The sequence below is a fragment of the Pelodiscus sinensis genome, chromosome 1, assembly GCF_049634645.1.
Source record: "Pelodiscus sinensis isolate JC-2024 chromosome 1, ASM4963464v1, whole genome shotgun sequence".
Classification (NCBI taxonomy): domain Eukaryota; kingdom Metazoa; phylum Chordata; order Testudines; family Trionychidae; genus Pelodiscus; species Pelodiscus sinensis.
Window position 1 is genome coordinate 19,205,537 of NC_134711.1, and position 14,764 is coordinate 19,220,300.

Genomic DNA, 14,764 nt, shown 5'->3' on the forward strand with positions numbered 1-14,764 from the left:
TCAATATTTCAAATTAATATAAAACTGTACTATGCTATCAAATTTAAAGAGTCTTAACAGGATAATGTTTATTATTAGGAATGGTCAAATTATTCACTATAAGCTGCTTATTTGGCTTTTTAGTTCTTTATTTCTGATTGTATGTTGTCCGTGAAGAAATTCCAATTTGTATATATTTATTCATTATAATGAGTTGTTCAGTGAATGATCTACACAAGCAAATTTCATCCTATGGATAGTTTGCAGATTTTTGATATTAATCAATTATTTAATATTCAATCTTCATCTAAAGTCAAATGATATTCTTAGAGCTCTGTGAGTTGCTAATCCATCCTTTAATTTTTGTACACACCTGAAACTAGCATCATTGTATCATGAAATGAATTTGTTTTTTTTTATTGACTGAATCATGGCTCCAGGTTTGAAATTCACTTTCCAATAATGTGCACAAGAACAAAACTTTACTTGCAGGAGTGTTCATGAAAACTTAGGCAAAAAAGAGTACAAATACACCTTAAGCGATTGCCCCAGGCTGAATTTATGTCTGAAATTTTCTCTGCTTGCAATGACCCTTGTGGGCTGTTTTTCAGGTACGCTTCGGAAACTCAGCCCTCTGACCGACTCTCACTCCATAGGTGTCCAAATCAATCAGACTCCTTCTAGGCTAACAGGCTCTCTGTCCTGTCCTTCTCTGTAACACTGTCTCTGGGCTCTGGGCTCAGTCAGTCCTTCAGTTTCAGTTCTTCTGATTTGCCTCTCAAACATGTTTCCCTCTCTTTATTATGGAGCCAACAGCTGAGCCACCACACTATATCTATGCATTAGATCTCCCTCTGGGGTAACTCAGTAACTATTGACAGCCTTCGGGGTTTTCAGTCCTCTCTCTGGGCGTGGTTCAGCTTCCTTTTTAGGGTATTCCCTCTGGCTGGTAGAGGGGGAGGGACTCAGGCCCACCAACTACTCTCTGGAAATAGCAGCCACATGCTACTTTAGTTTGTCTGCTCCTATTCTTCCGTGGGCCGTTTTCCATGTGCACTCTCACTTTCACTTATATCAACCTCATAGATCTTTTATAGAGTCCCAGAAGGCAGCCACTCTTGTTCTGTCCCAGGTACTGCAGCTTCTTCAGACAGTAAGAAATTCCATCCTTAATCTTTTAGCTTCTGCAGTAACTGAACTTCTCTAGCCCTGTAGTCCTTTGTATATGAGCCTACTGATCCCTGATTGGCTGCTTTCCTGCAGCCTGTCCCTAATTGGCTGCTCTCCTACAGCTTCTCCGGAAGACACTTTAGTGATGTTCATGTTACATAATGGAATATGTTAATAATATTTTCCTCTAATGGTAAATTTAAGGATGCCATGAGAATTACCATACATGCCACTCTAAGCAAAAGATTTGAATATACCTTATGTTTCTCTTTGATTAATAAAGCATATTTGTTGGGATTTAAAAACTAAGTAATAAACATATCAAAATATTTTCTTAATCAATGCATTAAGAATGTTTAAGTAGTGCTATTAAAACTCCATATTTGTGGACTTATAATAACGACGGGCAAGCCATTTTGACTAAAACAAGAACCACACAGAATTCTGAACTCAAATTGTATTGGGAAAAAAAGTATTTATTTGTTTATTCATTTTCATTCTCATGAGCTTTGCATTTCTTGGCTCTAATAGCATTTGGATATGTGAGGATAAAAAGAACTCCTGAGGTAACCAAATAGAGCCAGGAGATCTGGATATTTTCAATTCTTGTCTTTCAAAATTTGCAATTTTTGTCTTCTGACAAAAGTAGTTCAGTAAAAGTTTTTGGTTTTAACACAATTTTGGATTACTAATCTTCCAAACATTTTGAGATGTATCTAGCAATATTTTCTGAAAATCATTTTATTTCCACAACAGACTATATAATTAGATATACATTTAAAATGTATTTTAAATTATTGCATGGCAGCCTTTTGAATTTCCTTTTTTGATGCAGTACTTTCCATGACACACAGTACAAGAAGATAGGTAAAATCTGTGTACTTTTAATGTAGCATATTGCTGTTGTAGGTGAAGACTGAGATTGTATGAAATATCTCAGTAGCTAGTATTTGTCGGGCAACATAGAAGTCACTGTGATTTACTCCTGTACTTAGTCAGGCACATGCTGAACAGTCTTGCTCAATTAGGGCCTAAGGGCTAGTTCTCTCAAACCCTTGCTCCAGATATTTATTGTCACTATAATATATTATTTACATGGTGACTGTGTCAAGAAGCCAAAACAGATTTTGGTCCCACAATACTAGGTTTTCTGATAACACTGAAGAACAAAAAAACCAGAAATAATTTACACTTGTACCAGGCTTTGATGCTGCAATTGATTGGAACACAGACGTGTCTGCATCTGCATGGGCCTCATTGGAATCAATGGCACTTTTGTCTGGAGTATGCAAACATACATGGAAAAGGTTTGAAGAACTGGGCCAAATTTCTTACAAATTGTATAGTTCAGACCCGTGTTGAGCAATTAGTGTCATTACATGCCTCATTTTTCCATCCACATGCAGAATACATTTTGTTATATGCACTGAGGCATGGACTGATGTGCATACCAGTAGAAACACACACAGTCAGCTGTGGGCACTCTGCTAATCAGCTGGGCAGCATTTGAATCTCTCGTAGCTGGCCACCCAATCCCACAACTTACAGGAAACACTGGTCAGCATATCCCCAGAGATCCATGACAAACAGGTTGAACTCCACTGGTCTGTGGTTAATGACAGCATTTCATGGACCCCTTAGACATATTTTACAGCTTCCACAGGGGTCCTTAGGCCTCTATTTGAAAGCCATTGAAATAAACTAATATGATGGTAAGTATTAAGTAACACATCATCAAGTCTGTGAAGTTACTCATATATAAAGAAGTTTTGCAGCCATACAAAGCATATTATCTGGACTGCAGAATGATGAAAATGTTGGGTATGTCATTCCCAGTCCATACCACACAAGTACTACAGTTGTCTAAAAGCATTATTTGTCTTTGGTTTGGATTTGCATCTGTTTTAGCAGCTAATAAGGCTAATTCAACCTTGCATAGCATACGATCTACCCTGTGCCATTTGGCACCTGAGTTAAATCATCTTTGATTCTTCTTGGGTAACTTTGGGTGTGCATTTGTAAGTAATCTGCTAAAAGAAAGGAATGTTTGTTTGTTTCAGTGATATGATTTTTTTTTTCAAAATACAGTTCCATTTTTTTCAGACCATTCTTTGCTAACAGCTACAAGAAGAAGGAATCAAATAGTTTGATGTATTAATGAAAGGAATTTCCTGGAATACAGCATAAGCACACACACATCTTAAAATTATAAGAAAATTTAATAGCGGGGGAGAGAATTGACTTCCCTTCCTGTTACCATAATGATGAAATAGCAAATTATATTTTACTCCCTTATCTAAAACAAATAAAAATTCAAAGTAGCCAAAACCTCACCCTACTAGGGCACAAAATTTAGAAAGGTATTTCTCTAGATCTGTAATTCTGTAGGTTTCTTTTCTATATAGGTCTCTCGGCATCACCCACCATCGCTATCTGAGCCCCTTGTGTTTCTGAATGAATGTGTATCCATGACAATCTAGGTGAAGTAGGGAAAATAGCATCTCTAGTTTACATGTGGGGTACTGAGTCACCTAAGGCCTAAACCAGAGGTATTGATGTGCCTGAACTCCAGATTTGGGTGCCATTGAAATCCACAAAACCTTCCCTTGAATTCTGCATACCCCTGAATAAATTCACTAAGCAGCCACATTTTCCTTGTGAAAGTCTGTATGCTTATGTGTCTGCCTCTGGGCATGCATGCAATCTCCCACTATAGGCATCCAAATGCTTCAGACCCAGTGTAATTTTTAAATTAGGGAAATATAGGTGTACTCACATGCAGATTGTGGTCCATACACAATCCAACTAGAGGAAGAATTTATGATGTCACCCTAATAACCCCTTTACCCATTGGTTAGAACACTTACTCAGAGTGTAGGACACTAGTTTCTATTCCCTCTTGACCTGATAGAGTGAGGATTTCAATACAGGCCTCCCACCTCTCAGGTAAGCACCCTAACAACTGGGCTATGAGATATTCTGATGCGGTTCCCACATTCTTTTCTCTTGAAATTGTTCCATTCTGGAAAAAATAATTAAATAGTCATTGGGTCTGAGATAATTGAGAGTAGCTCTGTAGCCTGGTGTTCAGGGCATTTCATCTGTGTGGTGAGAGACAAAGGACCAGTCCCCCTGCCCTTATGACCATTTAATTATTTTTCCAAAATGGAATGGCATCAGGAGGAGAGATGGTGGAAGAACCATATCAGAATATCCTGTAGCCCAGTGGTTAGAGCACTGTCCTTAGAGCTGATGATATCTGAATGGGGAGCTTTCATCTTATCAGGCAGAGGAGGGCAATGAACCCAGATCTCCTACATTGCTGATGAGTATTTTAAACACTGGGCTGAAAATAAGGGAGATACTTCCTCCAGCATTTCTTGCAAGAATAGCTGAGGTGCCAAGATGTTCCTGACTTTGGAAGGGATTCCTAGCTGTGGACTACAAACAGGAAGAGATACATACCTGCACCACAGCCTTACACATCTAGCCTCCTGAGAAGAGTGGAGTATAGGATATATCATTCTCATAGATATCTCCCATTGTTTAGCTTAGGCAGCTCCCCTCACTGATATTTCTCATTGCTTACCTCAGGTATCTCTCTGCCTAAAATGCTGGTTTTTGTGCATCACATTCTGAGGTGTGATTCTCTTTCTCCCCCTACATTAAATAGGGAGTTGGCACCTGTGACGGGGCAGGCGCTTTGCCCGCGCTCCCCTGCACTGAAACGGACACCAGGGCAGAAAGCAGGCATCCGGGAAGGCGGGCGGACGAGGGGGCGTCGATCGCGGGGAACCCGGAAGCCGTAGCAAGGGCAGAGGCGGCCGGCAATCGGGAGGACTACCCGGCGCTGCCGGATGATGTCAGGGGAGGCGACGAGCGGGATGCCAAGAAGGGCGGGCCCAGAACGCCGGGAGGACGCCAGCCCAGGAGGTGGAGGGGCGGGGGATTCAAAAGGGCGGGTGCCACAAACAAGAGGGGAGCTCCTGGAGATGGGAGGATGCCAGCCCCCTGCCAGGAGAGCGTAGCACGGGGGAACCCCTGGGCACAGATCCCCGCCAGAGGAAGGGACTCAGGGTGAGTCTATCCCCTTGCTGGGGAACCTACTGGGATTGAGCCGGGAAGAAGAGACCCAGGGCGGGGCCGCGAACCCCGCGAGTGGAGGGTTTGGGGAACTCGACCCCCTCCACTGACAAGGGACAGGCGTCCCCGTCTTAGGGCCCTGGGCCGGGGCTCGGAGAGTGGGAGGGCCCGAGCCCCCTTCCCGGCCCCTCGGATCCAAGTGGGTCCGGAGCGTGCCGGAGTTATAGGCCTCAGACCGCGGCCAGGTGGTCAGTCACAAGGCAAATACTCCCCTTTGGGACGACGGCTCACCCGAACTCAGGGTGACCTCAGGAGAGAGGGTAACAGCACTGAACCCAGGGTTTGTGAATTCCAATGATTTTTCAGTCGAAAAGTTAGGTGTTGCAGTGTTCAGTTTTGCAGCTGATGTATGAGTGTCTCTGTGCTTTTTGGTCATGAAATTAAGGGTCTAATGGTGTGGAGATGGGGAAATAGGGATGGAGTCTCCAATTTGCTTCATGTCAAGCAGTAAGCAAATTGGCCAAGGTCACAAAGAAGCATTATGGAAGAATCCATGTTTCCTGAATCCCAACTGAATGTTTTAGTGACAACATTCACTTCCATCTATTCTGGTGCTGAACTGTGCATGCATGGGGGGAAAGATTGTATTTCTTTAAGTTAATGCCCTAAACTGGTACAAATGTGAATTGAAAGGTGAAATGGATGGTATCAGCTACACAAGGCAGGGAGAAATTGGTCTGGAGATTTATTTCAGAGAAATAAGTGAGATATTTTGCTGACTGTCAGTGGTAGTAAGAACGTAATTCAATAAGTGTAGGCTGAGTTCGAATAGATGGAAAATTAATCTTCAGCCTCTGTCTCCTGTGGGATTTTCCTGTGCCATTATTGATTGCATTTCAAGCTCCTGCCTCAGGAGAGAAATTGGTTGGAGTTAGATTTTAATTGTATTCACAAGCTACATTGGATTACTTTCCTTCACAAGATATGTGCTTTGTGGTATGTTTGTGAAAACAAAGTTGGGCTGGATATTAAAAACGTAACCAATACATTTATTCTATTGATAGAAACATAATTCTTAGGATCTTGTTGTGTGATTAATATGTTAATGCAAATACACTGTTTCCTCCCCTGTCTTAGACAGTTTTACTGTGAGTCTACATTATTTTAATTCATATATATTTATTCAGGGGAAATGGGTAAATTCCTGTTAATTACCGAGGAACCATTATAACACCTGGATTTTGTCAATTAGTGACTAGGAATGAAATTCATCCAGTCTGGAAAGCCCATTTAAGCCATTATGGAGGGGAGATAGGAAAATGTGTCGGGTAGTGAGGATATCACAGTGGCTCTCTGTGCCAGCCCAGAAAATGTCAAAAGTAGTCAATTCAAAGCAGAATGCTGGTGCATTTTATGTGAATTATTGGGCCCAGTCCTTGATATCAGGGGCCCCACAGAGACAATGATGCATGTGGGAAGGGATTCTAGGTGAGTTGAGGGAACTGAGTGAATGAACTCACCGATCTTTGTAGTTCTCCCTTTTGGCTCATGGAGCATAGACAGAAAAGGTAATACGCCCTGGCTTAATGATCTCTACAGAAGCAATTCTTGTTTGGGGGAGGAGCGCTGGTAGAACTTTCAGAGGCTCTGTGGGACTGCATACTGTGTGAAAGCTCAAGCCCTTGTATGATATCTCATGATTCTTGTAGATCAAATGTAGAGAATGAAACTGCAACCTCTTCTCTGAGCTCAGAGGATGGGGCTATACAACCTAACTCCCCCTTTTCCCTAAAACAGTGGTCCCCAACCATTTGAGGTTGCCGGGTGCCAGGGGGCGTGGCCGTTCGCCCTCCGGGCGCCAGGGGGCGGGGACACTTGCGAGACCGGGGGCTGCCCCCCCATAGCCGCGAGCCCGGGGGCGGCCCCCCCCATAGCCGCGGGCCCAGGGCCCCCCCCCATAGCCACGCGCCTGGGGCCGGCGCCCCCCCCCCCAAAGCGCCGTGCGCCCGGGGCCAGCGCTCTCCCCCCCAACCGCCGCGCGCCCGGGGCCGGCGCCCCCTGCAAGCGCCCCGCGCCCAGAGCACGGGCGGCCAATCCACAGCACTCCCGGGGCCGGCGCTCACCGTGCGCCATGTGCCCGGGGCCAGGCCAGCCCCGAGCACTTGGCAGGCGCATACAAATGCCCCCGCGGGCACCGTGTTGGGGACCACGGCCCTAAAAGAATAATAGAATAGGAACAAAGAGGGATTATCTCACTTAGAGAGCCGTGCCTTCCCACTCTTCGTAAGAGACAATCACTTGAGTCTGCATTTGCAACCAAATATTCTAATCTCTTAGAACTGAATTGAAACCATGTAGAAAAGAGATTGCAGAGATTCATGTTCAGAGGAATACAGAGTTTTCATAATCCTTCCAGTCCTATATAAAAATATGCTCTTGGGAGTGCTGCTTTTATAGAAGATAGACTATAGAGAAACTTTGAAATAAATAAACCCTGCAAATTCAAAACAAATAATCTTTATGGAGAGATAAAGGGGAAACAGTAGCTGTTTCTGGTATTTTATAGTGGTAATACGACTTGACAGCTCTTAAAATTATTTTTTTGAGCATGTGAATGTAGCGTTTGGGACTGTTGGTGCCAATCTCCCAAATAAATGACAGTGCTAGGTTTTGGGGGTTGCTCTTTTTTTTTTTTAAATCAAATGATTTGTAGGTATGAATTTTGTGACATTAACAACCTGTTGCTGGGATCTCATGATCAGAATTAGTCTAATTCATTAGATTGGGCAGCATGAGGCCAGAAAATAATTTAGGATCAGCACACTAACATTTGGTAACTGTTAAGTGACATTTCACACTTGCAAACATTTAAACTGTCCTGTAGCTGAAAAGCAAAAATTATGGAAAAACATTAATTGGGCCATATTACATTTTGTGTAGAGTAATGTTAATGTTCCATCATTTTAAATCATAAACATATACAGTAATCGCTAAACAATCACTGTTATGGATCCAGAATGATCATTTAAAAATCAAGATATAAGAGCAGAACTTCCTCCTGAAACTTCTGTTTATGAAGTAGGGATGGATAATGTGTTAAACTGCAATGTCCCATGCAACATTGTTCTGATATATCTTGCTTTGTCCACTTTCCTGTTTTTAATACTAAATTTCATCACTGGAAAAGGAGGAACTTCTATGTACAGTATCAAAAGGCTAGATAGTAAATGCTTTACAGTTGCTGATATTGGCCTGAGGTCAGGTGCTCACCAATGTGAACATGTACACATCTGGTCTTAAATGGGAGCTGAAGATTACACTTAAATTCTAATGCGGATTTATGAAGATACTCAGGTGGAACAGGAGTGTTAGGTACCTCCTGATGTGCTTGGAGTGCCTGAAGAAAAACAATCAGACTCATGCACGCTTCACCTGGTGGGTCTTAGGACTACTGTGCTACAAAGGGAGTAAGTGAAAGAGGCAAGAACATGGCTGTTTTTCTGCTCTGGTCAGCAGACCTGGCTTTTCAGAGACTCTGTTTCATGCCATAAAAATAGTATGGGGCTGACCAGACTCTCTTGCTCCCTGGAGCTCTGGCAGGCATCCTGTCTTCCCAAGTACAGTACCTCCCAGCTCTTCCACTGGGGCAGTGAAACATTAACACTACTCTTTATTATGGGATCTGGGATCAAACCTTTACCTAGTACTGCAATAGGACAAATGGCAGGACAGCTAAAGAAACGATATTTCAATCAAGACAATCCTGTGGTTGCCTTGATATTTGGTTGTCTGTGATTAAAGATGAACAGCGTAGAAATACATCATTAATACTCTATAAGACAGTTATGTTTGGTTAAAATCTGTATTGTTCTTCAAAACATAATCCATCTTACAAAATCAGGGTGTCTGAACAGTACCATAAATTTGAAATAAGATACGCAATTTGCCCTATGCAAACTGCGTATCTTATTTAGATTGAATTTTGAAATAGGCTATTTCAAAATGTGGAACCTGTACACAGTACCAAATTTCAAAATAACAAGGGTTACCAAGATGATGAAATAGCATGCTCATTATTTTGAGAAATGGATGGCTTGTTAAGATGTAGGGTACCTCCGGTATCCCGAAATAGCCACGCAGTGTAGACGTACCCTCAGTGTCTTCATGTATAATATTAACATGACTATACAGTGATACTTTATTATAATATGTATTATTGCTGTTCCAAATAGTTAACTTATGATAAAATACTGTAACAGGACTCTTATTTATATCATGTTCCTTTCCTTTTGCCTCTTGTTATAGGCTAAATGAGCAGTTTATGTAAAATCTATATATGAAATGTACATTGTAGCAATTTAGGATTTCCAATCTGCAAGATAATTTTCTAATAGGAATGTGGAAATAAATCATATTTATACTTTCCCACCTACAGCTCTAGAATGAGCTTGTAGCGCTAATTGATTATGAATCATTACCATGCTGTAAGATTAAATGCTCTTGCATTGTGTGTGTGTGTGTGTGTGTATTAAATATGCATCTGGATGTGTAGTACTGCATTCACCTTTTTCTTCTATCAGCTTTAATTCCATTGACTTTAATGGGACATCTCTTGGTTTAAACCAACGTGTGTGTGTGAGAGAGAGAGAGACAGACAGACAGACACTCTGACCTAGCTAGTAGAGAAAGATTATGAGTCTATTCTGTGCCAAGAGGCAAATATGAATTAAATTGTTCTTAACATAAATTTTAATATGTTGTCCTTTGAATGTCTTTCCTTATAAAGCCTGAAAAGAATGAGACTGAAACTGGAAGCCAGAAAATCAGACCTGTGTTTGAAGAAGATGCTGTTTTTAGGAGACAGATATCTTACCAGCATGCAGCAGTTCACATACCAACAGATATTTATGAAGGCTGTAAGTAGCATGTGAACACATAATTCTATAATTATAGTACATTTATTATGTGAATCCCATTCATAAAAACAATTAGATAAGTGTGCCTATTTTTTTCATTTGTGTTTGTGGGTTTTTTTAAGTGCTTTCTTTTTAAAGAGCTTCACATATGGTACATTAGGCATGCCATTCATAATATGAGCTGGAAGAAGCTGTATTTAGACTATCAACTATGTGAGAGGTAAAGATCTGCTTATAAGAGATCTGAATTTGGTTAATGGATCACAGAGCAGGAACTGTGAAAGTAAATTCTTGTGAGTGTCCTAATTTTCTCATCCATTCATTCTTTGTATGTACAGTTTTCTCAGTTAATCCAAACTCTTCTTGACAGCTTTTCCTTAGATAGTTTCAGCCTCAGGCAGAGATGAGCACTGAAAACATCTGAAGTATTTCAAAAGCATATACAACTCATTGAAATAGCATGCTGTTCAATATGGTAGTACTTATACTGCATGTAGCTTATATGAAGTACTTTTTGTTAGTATAGACCTTTAGCAGTGAATGCTGAATGAGCTCTCTTCAAACTGAGCCAATAAAGGAAACAATTGTGTTCAAGTTTCCAAATAAGTAATTACAGGAACCCAAAATGCAGTACTACATTGTCTCTCAAAATAGAAATATTTCCTTGTCTGAAACTTCATAAAAGGTACAATATTAAATAAAAAGATACAAAAGAGATACCACACTCACATTGAAATGCCTGAAAATTTAAGAAAGGAGGGATCCATTTTAGTTTTGTAGTTAGCACTACTCATTTTTATTCTGCAGACTTTTCCAGTCTGTAAAGATCTCATCAACAGGAAGAAGACTCTAATCTGACCTGTATTTCTTTAAAATTCAAAGCCACCATTGTGTTTCTGCATCTGTAAATGACATAGGAGTGAAAATGGAAATGTCAACAGGATTGGGGAGGAGGGAATCATAGTATTCGTCATATGGTGTGTATGAACAACACTGATTTAGAGGATTATTCTGGGATTCTGACTTTAATAAATGCTAAAGTGCATTTTAATTGAAGGATTAAAGAGAAGTCGGCAGCCATTTTCTTTCCTTATTTTAGAGCTTCTTACATTTAGCTGCTAAAATCTTATGAGAAATCATATGGTTCCCATCACTGGGACTGGGAAGCTAATTAGTTAATGACCCTTGAATTTTGATGTGGTCACAGGAATATTTAAAAAGTCTGGATCTTGTGTTAAGGTTCCAGGCATGATTTGTAAGTGGCATGTATATCCCATAGAATATTTCTAAGGTAATTTTACTAACAAATTGTCCATTTATCTAAAAGTGAAAAATTCCACAGACTTCTAAACTTTTAAAGACTTAATTAAATAGATCCAAAATATTAATGTAAGTACTTGTTGAGAGGGTATTGTTTCATGATTTGTGGTAGATGTTGGTATGAAAAATTCATGATTTTTTGATTCTGTGACATTAAATACCAGAGTAAAGTGCCTGGTGATATGACTTGATTTAGATTGAGAGAAGAGGAAGTCCTCAAACCTTTCAGATTTCATTTTGTGTCAGCAACATCTCACCCCCTCACATGGTAATAACATATAACTTTTACTTATACGGTTACACTTTAATTTTGTTTCTTGAACCACCATTTGTTTTTTAAAAAAGTACAAGTTCCAGGTTTTATATTAATGAGCATGGAAATCAGCACCAGATTTATGTTTTGGTAACAAAGATCTATAACATCTGAAATGTAGCAAAGAAGTTTGGATGCCTGTCATGTATTGACTAACCCTGTTTTAATCACAAGTAACAAAACAGACACAAGCCAGGCCTATAATCTTCAGCACTTATCCAAAGCAAATTTCTTCAACTACAAGAACATTTTTTGCTGTTCATAACCCAAAGGAGATTGATAACATATTTGTAAACCTATATTAATTCAGCATCTTGCTGTTCTAATTAATCCAACTGCTATTTTCTTACTCAGCTTTTGGTGTCCACTGCATAACAAATGGTTGTATAGTTTGAGAATAGTTTTATCTGCAGTTCCTTTACCATACTAGACTGCTTATGAGCTCTCATAAGGGGCTATTGCAGTGAATAGCTCTGAAAACAATGTGTGAAACATAATTTACAGGTTTTAAGAGTTAGAGATCAAATAGCTTTTGTGAATGAATTATTGCTTGGAATATGGGTTTATAATTTAGTTTTTTTAAATGTTTTATGTTTTCTTATATATGGGGGAGGAAATATAGAATTGGATGTTTATCTCACAGAAGAATCTGGAGATTAACTCCCTTGAATGCTCCATTGAGATTTGCCTGTATAGATCCCATCTCTTGATATACCACGCACTTCACATTATGAACAAGAAACAATGGTGGTGTGGGCCAAGTACATGTCCTCATGGATCTGCATGATCCTTGAGGTAATTTTCACCATAGCTCTACTTATTTCTGCATCCTTTCTGAACGCCTAACGTCTGGGCTTTAGAATCATTGGTAGTTTAGTGGCTTCTACTTTTTTTACAGTCAGCCCTTCATAATGGGAGCTCTATAGCTGCCACACCAAAGGAGCAGACTAGAAAACAAATTGTGACCTCTGAGAATTACAATTCATTCCTGTTTACGTGGAGAGGGAGTAAGTTATGTCACCTCTTTTTGTGGAGCTTCTTACTCCTTTCTACGTGGAGGACGGTCACAACCAAATCTCCGCTCATTACTTACCATTCCACATTTCTTCCCTGTCCAGTGGATTGAAGAAGGAAATATCAGGCAAGTGGTTTGTGCTCTTGCACCTATATTGGGAATCACAGTCTGAATGGGGCCCAGCAGACTCCCCATAATCTCCATTTCTTGTCTGCATGGCAGAGCATGGACTATCAATCTTGCTAAAGGGAGGTCTTGGTTCAGCCTAGTTGAAACTGACACAAGACAGACCTATAAGCTTCAGCAATTTTTGAGGGTTCCTAGAGGTCTCAAGACAAAATCAAAATTCTGTTTTAAAAAAGGAGCCCCTGGAATCAACTTTCTGCTACATTTTGGGAAACAGACAAGCATCTTCTTTTAACAGTTACATAAGTTTCATGTCTAATTCCCTACACACTACACTGGAACTTTACTCTTCTACTCTGTACGCATATAAATGGTTGCTCTCAGTTGCTCTCACAGTTTGCAGTGAGTGGCAAATTGTGTGAGTCAGTGGTAGCTCCAGTTAGACATTGGTACCGGTGTTGCTGCAGACTTTAGAAAAAGTGCTGGATGAGGTACCCATGAGAACACTTTTTATAATAATTCCTGCTTCAGTTGTTGTAAACAGTCACTCTAAATTAAAGGTTTACAATTTTTCAGCAACTAAGCCTGTCATCGCTTTAGCCTCTGATTAGTTCCAAAGAGTTGATTAAAATGACAGATCAACACTGCATAGAGAAAAAAGCAACATAGTGCTTTTCAGCATACTGACATCACTTTAAATAAGTCCAGGCAGCTTCTGATAACCTGGCAGGGCCTTTCTCCCAAATATATCAGAGGAATGATAAACAGTTATGATTTTGTCAGATGATTGAATTAGTTTGGTGAAATATTTGTATGCATTTTTTTTATCCTGAATGAATTTGGTATTTTAAGATCCAGTCTTTTCATTGGTATGGCAATTTCAACTCTCCTCTCTTGGAAAGAGTGAGGGTGAAGACCTGACATCATTGAAGTTTATGGAAAATCACATTAATTTTATCCAATGATTGTTTTTGTTTTTACATTTCAATTCTTACCTATAATGGAATATGCCAACAATCTTAAGCATGTTAAAATATAATAATAATAAATAAAAATATAATACAATGCATTATGATAGTGGTCTTCTGATAGTAATTCTAATTATATTAGCTACTGATGTGACATTACAAAATAATACAATGATAAGATTTAGTGCATTTTTTGCCTAGAAGGGATAAGTCTTTAAGAACTATCTGAAAACTATTATTTTGAGGCCTTCGTAATTATGATATCCATATCCTTAAAATAGAATTTGAACATGGTCCATGGGTTATTAGAAGCTTGGAATATGCCAAGATATAAGTTTATTATAAATTTCAAGGCAAGTAATGCAAATCCCATATTTATAATGTAACCTAGTGCATATGTGGGATAGATTATCCTGTTAACAATACCAAAAACTGGAAAAACACTATTGGTTTTTATTTTCATAATATCCAAATGTGGGTAGTAAGATTTATTTTAGGAAGCATCTATTATATTAATAAAAGGTTGGAATGCTGCATCTTTTAAGGTTTTAGAGAAGATCAAGGGAGTATTAAAAGTTTCTTATGCCTTACTGTAAATATTTTAAAGAGGCAGTAAAACTGTATGTAATATAAAGTGTTTTTTCTTCTAGGTAAGACAATTTTCCTTCTAGGATTATTTTGTTTTGTGTATGAAAAAGATAAAAATATGCTATCAAACTCAAATTGGGGTGATAACTGAGTAGGGATATTACTAGTCCAGTGTTAATTTTTTGTGGAGGTTGAAAAGGGAAATTTAAAAGTGTTGGATGCCAAGATATTTTATTTTAAAAATTAACGGTCCAGGAAAATAAGAAATGGTATGCCAGCTCTTACT

The 14,764-nt window shown here is 39.5% G+C and overlaps 1 protein-coding gene across 2 annotated transcripts in view; it reads left to right on the forward strand.

Annotated features, from left to right (window-relative positions):
- Positions 1 to 14,764, forward strand: part of CACNA2D1 (calcium voltage-gated channel auxiliary subunit alpha2delta 1) — a 642,840-nt gene that overhangs the window by 354,338 nt on the left and 273,738 nt on the right. For both annotated transcript variants that reach the window (XM_006117144.4, XM_075926367.1), the window contains exon 6: positions 10,019 to 10,148. In XM_006117144.4, the coding sequence (XP_006117206.1) occupies positions 10,019 to 10,148 (130 nt within the window). The remainder of the gene's footprint in view (positions 1 to 10,018; positions 10,149 to 14,764) is intronic.